We start from the raw sequence: 9,468 nt of genomic DNA, 5'->3' as shown, positions 1-9,468 counted from the left end.
CGAGATAGCAGGAGAGGCGGTGAGTCTGTCCTTGCCTGCTTACGCTTCGAGGTAATTACGGCCTCAGCAAAGCTATTGGGGACAGTTCATGGTGGCTTCTGCTCTTTAACTTGCGGACAGAGGCTTTGTTGATTCACAGAAACTAGATTTTGAGGCAGGTTTGACCCCTGTGCAATGGTTTTGGAAAACTTATTAATGAGGAGTGTATTAAGATGGCTTTCAAGACTAGACGAGATCACACAGGGTGAGGTTGTGGGGGTTTTTTTTTGTTTTTTTCCGAAATGTAATCTGCTCGTTACTGAGCTTTGCCACAGATCTGCTGGAGTGCCTTGGTCTTATCATCTCTCCCTGCAACCACCCAGCCTGTGACGGATGAGCGGTGGTACCGGATGCCCTAATTGATTACATGGACAGAACTTGAGAATTAGCTCTGAGGTTGACTTTTGAATTTGATGATTTAAGAGAAGGTGACCATTGTGTCTTAGTTTAATAAAGTTCCCAAGTAATTGGCAGTGTTAAAATACTCAGTAATAAATGTTATGTAGAGACTTTTTTGGGAGTGTTTTTTGTGTTGTGGGTTTTTTTGTTCTTAAATTTTGAGTGCTAGACATTCACAGTCATGGTAAAACCGCTGTTGAAACAGGAGGCTGTTCTCTGAAACGTAACGTTTGGTCCCTGCCTCTAAACAGATCCAGCTTGCACCACTGTTAGTGGGTTGTAAAGTTTCATATCTTATTGTCTGGCTCAAGCTCTTTAATTGCTCAGGTTTCTCTTTTTTGCACAGGTAAGGAGCATAAGGTGACTTTCTGTGCTGCTGTAGTTTGATATCCATTGCTATTGCTCGACTAAGCACATGAGTGTAGAAGCAGCACAGGGCAGCACAGTGCTGTTACTACTTATCTAGTCCGGTGGGTGCCACTTTTTTTTTTAATATGTGAAAATCTTCCTAAATAAAGGTTATGTTTTTTTGAAATATCTTATGGTAAGTCTCACAGGCAAGATCTTAGAAGTTTCCTGAACAGTTTCCAAAACAAGGCTCAGACCATTCAGTGCATCATAGTATTAAACAGAGGCTAAACCTGCCTGTCATGACTTGCACTATCTAATGTGAAGTATTTCCACTTTTTATCTACTGAAATTCTTCTGTGTTCAGCCTATACTCACCCTATTTCAATTATAAAAGCATGATTTTTTTTTTTAAATAAATGACCTGGTAGATTTATCAGATTAAGTCCTATTTTTCTCTAAAATTAGTGGGCCCATTTGCTTGACTCAAATGAGGTTAGTTCTTGCTTGTTTACATCGTTCACTGTTGTGCACAGAGAAATAGCACTACATGTAAACACTTGGAACTTTTTTATCTTAAATTGATCTCTTCGGCTAACTGGATTGATGCCCTTATTTTTCTGAACACATCCAATTTATATCGCCCTCTTTCTCATAGTGTCCCAGAGCCGCGTTTCAGGCACAGCTACACTAAACTTGTGCTGAAAGGCACTACAGTCTTGTGAGACCGAACGTTTCTCTATGCAGGCTGACAGGTTGCTTGAAGTGAGAGAGTCGTGCCTTCTGTGTTCTGGATGGCTGCTGCCCAAGCCTGGCTGAGAGAAACTTAGAAAATAGTACCGCAAGCATTAGCAAAGTTCTCATCTTCTCTAGTATGATATTCTGATATGGCAGTCTTCTGAACAGAATTGAAAACGAAGAGGCTCTCTTCCCACCATGAGTAGCTACACTTGGCAGTAGGCTGCTTTTGTTACCTTCTCTTGATTTAGGGTTGAATTGTACCTGAGAGAATTCCAGGTAGTGGCTTGCTGGGAGCACTGCCTTGCACCACATGCAAAGAAAACTTTTTAGTTTACTTTGAATAGGCCGTATCCTGAAAACTATGAATTATTTCAGAGAACAGTTGTTAATGGATTTTATTTACTCTATTTTGGGTCGTGGGACTTTTAATCAATAATTCAGCGTTTAACTTATATGAGGGTTTTTACCAAGGTAAGAAAAAGACTGAAGTAATGCACAGCCCTTGACTGCAGCTTGAAAGCAAACTACCTTTATTGTCAGCTGTCTTCATAAATATCTAGATGTCAGGACTTCATATCTATTTGTTGAAGTGTTGCTGGAGGCCAAACATCTCGAATAGCTTGTGGTTAGTGAATGCAATGGGGAGAACTTAAGTGTTGTTGAATGATGCGCAGTTGCGTTTCATAGGCTATTTTTAGTTCAGGACATATAATGGTTTGTCTTGTACGTCAGAAGAACGTTGTATATGCACGTAGGATTTAAAAGCGTGGAATTAGCAGGGGAGATCAGTAACGCTTTTTGTAGACAACTGAGAAGGACGTAACCATGGAATATCCTTTTATGATCCAGATGCTTGGTACAGCATGTCATGTATCTGATACAAAGCAAGGTAAAATGTCTTTCCTTTAATTAAAAAAAAAAACTGCTTTTTGCCTGAATATTGCATTGGTTGACCATGTAAGGGAGTTACTTTCCTTAATTTTACTCCTTTTTTTTAAGGATCAATCCAAGTTACTGACTTCAGTCTTGCTTTTCAGGAGTCTAACAGAAAATATAGTAACTTTGAGCAAACTATCTGAGAAACCGTTAGAACTGTGCTGTGACTGATTAGAGTTGCATTTCTGACCAGATAATTTTTTTTAATATTATAAAATTAATACTTAGTGTAAATTTCAAAATGTTGGCATTCTTGTGACTACAGGCAAAGCTTAAATTGTCCTCTTTCAGGACATGCTTGTCCCAGGTGCCTCCTGTAAGTTTCAAAATCAAGGATGGAAGAAACCTTGTTTACTTAACATTTGGTTTGGGCTTAATAAAGGATTACAGTAGCATGGATTGCTTGCATTAGATAAAACTAAAGCATAGAGGTGTAGAAGACCTTTAGAAACAACATTAAACAGGGTCTGCCTTACTTTGATCCAATAGCAGTGTCCAGGTCTTTGTGTTTCCATTTCAGTGAATGACTCAGCTTTTCATGTTTGTGCCGTCAACCATAGCTGAACACTAAATGTATCTTCCCAGATAACTAGAAGCAGTTAACTTGAAAGCCTCACTTTACTCAGATTATATTAGTGTTACAACATGTAAACTACCATGTTCTTCATTTGACAGCTCAAGGGGAAACAATGAAATTAGTATATTTGTGATACATGAAACTATATAAAGATTCTTTGAGAATATATAAATGATTTAAAAGGTTGATAATTTAAAGGAAACAATCTTCTAGATTTTTAGAACTTTTAGAACTATGTTTAGATTTTTTAGACTTTTAGAACTATTATGTCATTAATTCATTTTAAAAAGAGTATGCTTGCATTTGCGTATGGATGGTGTAATAGTTCCACTGTGTAAGAGAACAGCAATGTAGTGCTGTTGAACCGTGTCAGTGTCCTTTTTGTAACACATACAATCCTCTAGTTGACTTTGATGAAAGAACCCTAGTAGGAGTTCTTTGGCAGATCTCTCTCCCAGCCCCAGGGCCATTCAACGATCTTCACAAAAGCATTAGGTTCTAGATAGCACGGTCATTCTGTGTCCTGAGACCTACTGCTATTTTAACAGCAGTGCTGTTAAAATGAAACAATGCTGTTCAGAGCCTAAAATACTTTTTTCCTTTTCCCCTCTCAAATGTTAGTTTAACATACTACTTGATTTATTTAACCACTACATATTATGCTAGGTTAGCAGCCCATATCCTTCTACATGCTAGGTCAATGGTGCCTCCTAAACTGCTAAGTATGTAGTAATCTTAATTTGTGGAAGATGCAGATAGAGTATTGAATCAGCAATAAAAGCACTGTGTGATCTTCAAGACCTCTGATTTGATTTATTTTTTAATGTAGCCTGCTATTGGCCTACAGTGCCAGTCCCTGAATCCTGAAAAACATTATGCTTAATAGCAACTGAGTCTGAATGAAAGAAAATGGAACAGGGGATATTAAAATAAGTGTGTACTTTGGGGTATTTGCTTATAACATGGAATTTGTTCCTTTATTCATCTTTCCCCCAAGGACTTGTAATCTTGATTTAATAAGGTACAATCTTGGATACATTTGTGTCTCCCTAGAACCAACAGCCACCATGTCTAGCAAAAGGGCAAAGACGAAGACCACCAAGAAGCGCCCTCAGCGTGCCACTTCCAATGTATTTGCAATGTTTGATCAGTCACAGATTCAGGAATTCAAGGAGGCCTTCAACATGATCGACCAGAACAGGGATGGCTTCATCGACAAAGAAGACTTGCACGATATGCTCGCCTCCCTTGGTAATGTCCCTTTTCTGTTTATGTTTGCCAGACAAATTTGTGCTGTTATAATTAAAATAATTGAGTTTGGGACAGCTTATGAGAGGTGTCCCAGTTGGTATTGTGCTATTCAGATTTTATTTTCTTTTAGTTGAAAGCTAAACCAAATATGAATCCCTCTATTTGTAGGCAAGAATCCAACGGATGAATACCTAGATGCCATGATGAATGAGGCTCCAGGCCCCATAAACTTCACGATGTTCCTCACAATGTTTGGTGAGAAGTTAAACGGCACTGATCCGGAAGATGTAATCAGGAATGCTTTTGCTTGCTTTGATGAAGAAGCAACAGGTACGTGGGTGAAATAATAAATATATATTACTTCTACTTACTTTTGTAACAATTAATACTTTCTTAACTCTGAAAATTCTGATTTCTGCAAACTAAGTCATGCCTGTATCCTCATCAGCTGAAATGACCTTTTCAATCACTATAAAACTTAAAATCCCTAACTTCTGGCACTTTAGTTCTGTTGTTCAATACAGGAGAAAGCAAAAAAGGTGTTGATTGGGAGCCAGGGTCTTAAATTTTTCCTACCTTAAAGTTGAGCTTTGGGGAAACTTTTGTAAGGGGAGTCCTTGTCTGTTGTGCTGTTATGAAGAACTTGTTTTCCGTCAGCAACTTGTATCCACCTTTCCTCTGTGCTTTAAGGAGGAGAAAGAGTATAAGGAAAACCTTGTGTGACTCACAAGAGTGCTGACAGAAAAAAAAAAAAAATACAAGTTATAGAAGGCTGCTTGTTTAATAAACAATGCCAAAAATGTATTTGCAACCAGTTTAGTAAATCTGAGTTTTGTCATTGATTTAAGATCACAGAATCATTAAGGTTGGAAAAGACCTTTAAGATCAAGTCCAACCATCAACTCAACACCACCATGCCCACTAACCCATGTTCCAAGGTGCCATGTCTACACGTTTTTTTGAATACTTCCAGTGATGGTGATTCCACTGCTTCCCTGCGCAGCCTGTTCCAAACTAAAAATCTCCGCAATATTTCAAACTTCCCCGTGTTTCATGTACTTGCTGAACATTGGTAGTCAAGTTCCATCATTTTTTTTTTTAGTAGTTTTCATTAGGAATGTTCAAGACAAACTGGTCCCTGTTGCATAAAATGTGCAGCTGTTACAAGGCTCTCAGTACTGCTGGGAGTATAGCCCTGCCGTTGGGGGAAAGGTCTAGTACGTATACTGACAAATTTGTATGTTCTCTGAAACAACTCAGGCAAATCATAAAACGGCCTTTACTTGAAGTAGTGACACCATGCAAATTAATTAGAGGCTTGACTTGATTGAGTGTTTGTAATTATTTGGCAATTAATAGTGCTAGGCTTTAATGGCTTTGTTTTGGCAACAAAGACTGTAGGGGTCTCTAACTGAAACAAAGAATTCAAAGAAAGAAATTACCATCCGTAGATTAGCAGATAAATTTAAGAACTCCTTTCCCTTACGTCCTCTTCCATTGTGTTCCAGGGTTCATCCAGGAAGACTACCTGCGAGAGCTGCTGACGACAATGGGAGACAGGTTCACAGATGAAGAGGTAGATGAGCTGTACAGAGAGGCACCCATCGACAAAAAGGGGAATTTCAACTACATTGAATTCACACGCATCCTGAAACACGGGGCAAAAGACAAGGATGACTGAGCAAATCCCTGGATACCTGCAGATTATCTCTACTTTACATTTATGTTTATTATTGAGGGTTTCTTCCAGATAGAACTTGTTGCATGCATCTAGCTTTACAGCTTTTGCCTTTCTCAATGTATTTATCTATTCCAGGTCATTTAGGCACATTTGCACCTGTGTAATCAGACTGGAAGTGGGGAAGATATTGTGAGGAAAAGGATATGGGGACAAAGATCCGTGGATTTGATAGTCCAGGAAAATAATCTCAATGTTTCTGGTTTAGCTGGATTTTTACATTTTTGTAATAACTGCCATTTTGAAATAAAGATTGCTATATAGATAAAATACCTCAAATTTTGTGAAGAATGACATTTCTATTATGCATTTACAAATGCAGATGTGTTTAATTGTATTTTACTTGCAGTTGCAAATCTAGCTGGAAAACTCATTTTCATAATGTTTTGTGCAGTGTCACACAGGTCTGAACTCCTCCTAGCAGGATGTGCTGGTATCTTTAAAAATGCAGCTGTACAAATCTCTTATCTTATCGGGTTTTTGAAGTGGCATCTGACTGGTGTATGTAGGCAGCCAAAGAAATGGTTAGGGAAGGTTGTTACAATTGCCTAATGGCCAGCAGAGAACATTTAGGATTCTTAAGCAGATACCATGCCCAGCTTTTATTTCCTTTTAATATTGACAATTTTTTAGCAATATTTTCATGTAAAAGTTTCTGGTTTTGTTTGCTAAGTTTTTATGCTGGCAGTAAGTGGGAATTAGGCGTTTTTTTCCCTTCTGCTGAAGGAAGCTTGTGCAAAGGAATTGGACTCTGAGCTAGGTGTCTGTGCTGCACTAATTAACAGCAACACATGGCCAGAAAACCTACATCAACCTTTATTGTTCTGCAGCTTTTCATTTGCATGTGAGAAAGGGAGCGAAGTGTGCTGAGAATTAACTTGGTAAAACGCTATACATGCTAAAGTCCCTCTCTCTTTTTAAAAGAGCATATACCGGTAAGATGGCTTTTAAGCAAGCAAGATTGATTCATTCAAAAGCAGCCACGCTGATGTCTCAAGTACCAAGAAAAGAAAGTGGTTCTCTTAGTTCTTAGCATGATCCTGGCCATCCATGTGTCTCGTTCTCTTGGCTACTGCAAGCTGAAAAGCATAAGGGGAATTTATGCCTGCATATTTATCAATTAAGTGATGACCTCTTATCCAGAAACTGTGCCCTGACCTACTTCATGTGACTTAAAATACCCCAAGGAATAGGAATTTTACTTCAGCTAAAGGGTGTGTAAAGGCTGGGACAGCATATACTGTAAGGAGAGTTTGTCCTGTTTCCCATCTTGTAGCATGAAGGCTTGGTGACTTAATCTTATTTGTGTTGCCAGTATATCAGTTCTTGAAGAGGTTTTGGCTTTAGCTTTGTAAATGAGTTCATTTGACAAAGTGTACTCGGTAGGTGTACTTTGATATATTTTTTTAACTCCTGGGTCGTTTCTTGCACTTCTGGTCTTAATTTAAAAATAAGCTTTCAGCCATAATTTTTTCCAATTTTGAGTTTAATCTGCTAGCTGGAACTTGGCCTCAATTTTTCTTTTTCTCCTACCCAGACTATGTTCTCTGCTATATTCCTTCAGACTGCCACACCTGCTCCTTTTCGCAAAGGTTTGATTTTAAACTATCTCAGTCCTCTTCAGGATGGTTGCTGAGGTATTTCTCCATAGGATGCCTGCAAGGTTCTAGCAACAGCTGCTATTTTTAGAAGGTAGTTTACAAGTAAGTATGGAAGCTTTCACCTACAGTGCCTGTGTGGCAGACAACGGTGCAAAGATGTTGCTATGTAACATTAAGACGAAGAAAGTTATGCTGCCTCTTTGGACTGATCTTGTCCCATCGGTGCAATGCAACATTGTGTGCATACATGCAAGCAGCCTGTGCTCAGTATAGAAGTTAGACTGTCTTGATTATTTTTTCCCTTTGAATTTCTAAATGGTATAAGATTTGGAGGAGCAGTTTTTTCTTCTGTTATGAACGCTGGGTCCCCAAACCATTCTTTTCCTGATCCTGTCTTCTCAGTAAATTTTAGGTGCTGGGATGGCAGACAAGCCAGCTGGATTTTTCTTGCTGGAAGTAAGTTTCGAAGTAGTGATTTTTTTTTTTTTAATTGTGAGTTATGTAAAAGAATCTGGTATTCTCCTTGAGAAGAAATTGTCTGCTTCAAAATCTTCTGCGCTGCTGCTCTCAATTTTTGAACAGCCAGCTGGAATGCGGGACATAGCTGCTTTGTTCCTTGCTGCACTGTGTGGGTGCTATGCTCTTGGCTGCTTTCTCCAGTTAGGGAGTGGGGACAAGGAACTGTATTCATGTGAAGACATATACTCAGGGAGACACATTGAGAACATTTCCAAGGATCTTTAAGTACAACTAATGATGAGCTTCCAAGTTCAGGTTTCCCTAGTACCTGTATTGTAATGTAGGAGAACAGTTCACCTGCAAGCGGGCATAAACCCCTTAACCGCTTGAAGGCGGTGAGACTTACAGCCCCAGCCAAGAGGCCATATTAGAGCATCAGATGCATTTTGTAGCTAGGCAGCGAGCAATGCCCAGACAGCTGAGGTTGCATGCCGAGGGCTGTAGGGGGGATGTGTCATCAATAATCCACTGCCAAAAATAAAAATAACTTTGGTCACTAAAGCAGCTTAAGATGCTGATGACTTAGCATTTTGTGGTCAAAATTTTGGAGCCTAATCTTTTCTCCCTGGGGGTTCATATATAATGGTCTCTAAGCTCCATGCCACACTAAGCTTATGGTGAAAAACTATTTTCATAGGCTGATGCACACATTTAATAGTCTTACATCTACAGTCATATATACTGCCCTGTGAAGAACTATTGAAAAGCAGCAATTTATTTTACGTGACCCATTTACCCTCTTCTCAGGCTACATCTGCAAAGGTCAAACTGAAGCCAAAGAGCTATTGCAGCTGCGTGAGAAACCTCCAAGAGGACTACGTTTGTGTGAAGTGCTGCCAGTATATGTTGTGCTTTTTTTTTTTTTGTCTTCCCTTCCTCCAACTGTTGCTGGAGATACTGGTAATATGCAGCATTTTAATCACTCAGGATACACTTGTTTCTGCTCTTCATGCCACATCTAAGCAAATAAAACAATCTTTTATCACACAGTGATCAGATGACTGAAGCATTTCACAACATGAAGTCAGCTTAAAATACTAGCTCAGCAATTAACCGATGTCACAGAGGTAATGTCTGTACACTCTGAGGTAAGGATCCATTTCACCACTGACCTAAGAACTATCTTTAGGTGGCTCGTTTCTAGGATCGCTGTCATATGTTGAGAAACAAAATGCAACACAGGGGCCCCATCCTGGCGCAGGACATCAGTAACAGTATGCCTTTGTGTCCTGCCCAGCGCATTTGTTCCGAAAGCTGGAAAATACCTGAAATCTTGTCATCACATGTTTCTGGTGGCCGTGGCCTTTTCTTGTCAGGAA

The 9,468-nt window shown here is 39.2% G+C and overlaps 1 protein-coding gene across 3 annotated transcripts; it reads left to right on the top strand.

Annotated features, from left to right (window-relative positions):
* Positions 1-111: 111 nt before the first annotated feature.
* Positions 112-6,301, top strand: LOC104616059 (myosin regulatory light chain 2, smooth muscle minor isoform). 3 transcript variants are annotated; one of them, XM_010284605.1, is made up of 4 exons: positions 112-154; positions 4,094-4,291; positions 4,460-4,621; positions 5,800-6,301. In XM_010284605.1, the coding sequence occupies exons 2-4, from the start codon at positions 4,108-4,110 to the stop codon at positions 5,970-5,972; spliced, it is 519 nt and encodes a 172-aa protein (XP_010282907.1). In that variant the 5' UTR covers positions 112-154; positions 4,094-4,107; the 3' UTR covers positions 5,973-6,301. The 3 variants fall into 3 exon arrangements, with proteins under 3 accessions (XP_010282907.1, XP_010282906.1, XP_010282908.1); XM_010284604.1 differs by lacking the exon at positions 112-154 and adding an exon at positions 2,353-2,416; XM_010284606.1 differs by lacking the exons at positions 112-154; positions 4,460-4,621 and having other exon boundaries at positions 4,108-4,291; positions 5,800-6,293.
* The last annotated feature ends 3,167 nt before the right edge of the window (positions 6,302-9,468 follow it).

The sequence above is a fragment of the Phaethon lepturus genome, unplaced genomic scaffold (genome assembly GCF_000687285.1).
Source record: "Phaethon lepturus isolate BGI_N335 unplaced genomic scaffold, ASM68728v1 scaffold24253, whole genome shotgun sequence".
NCBI classification, from domain to species: domain Eukaryota; kingdom Metazoa; phylum Chordata; class Aves; order Phaethontiformes; family Phaethontidae; genus Phaethon; species Phaethon lepturus.
Note: the sequence above shows the minus strand (reverse complement) of the source record. Positions and strands in the feature narration are given on the sequence as shown.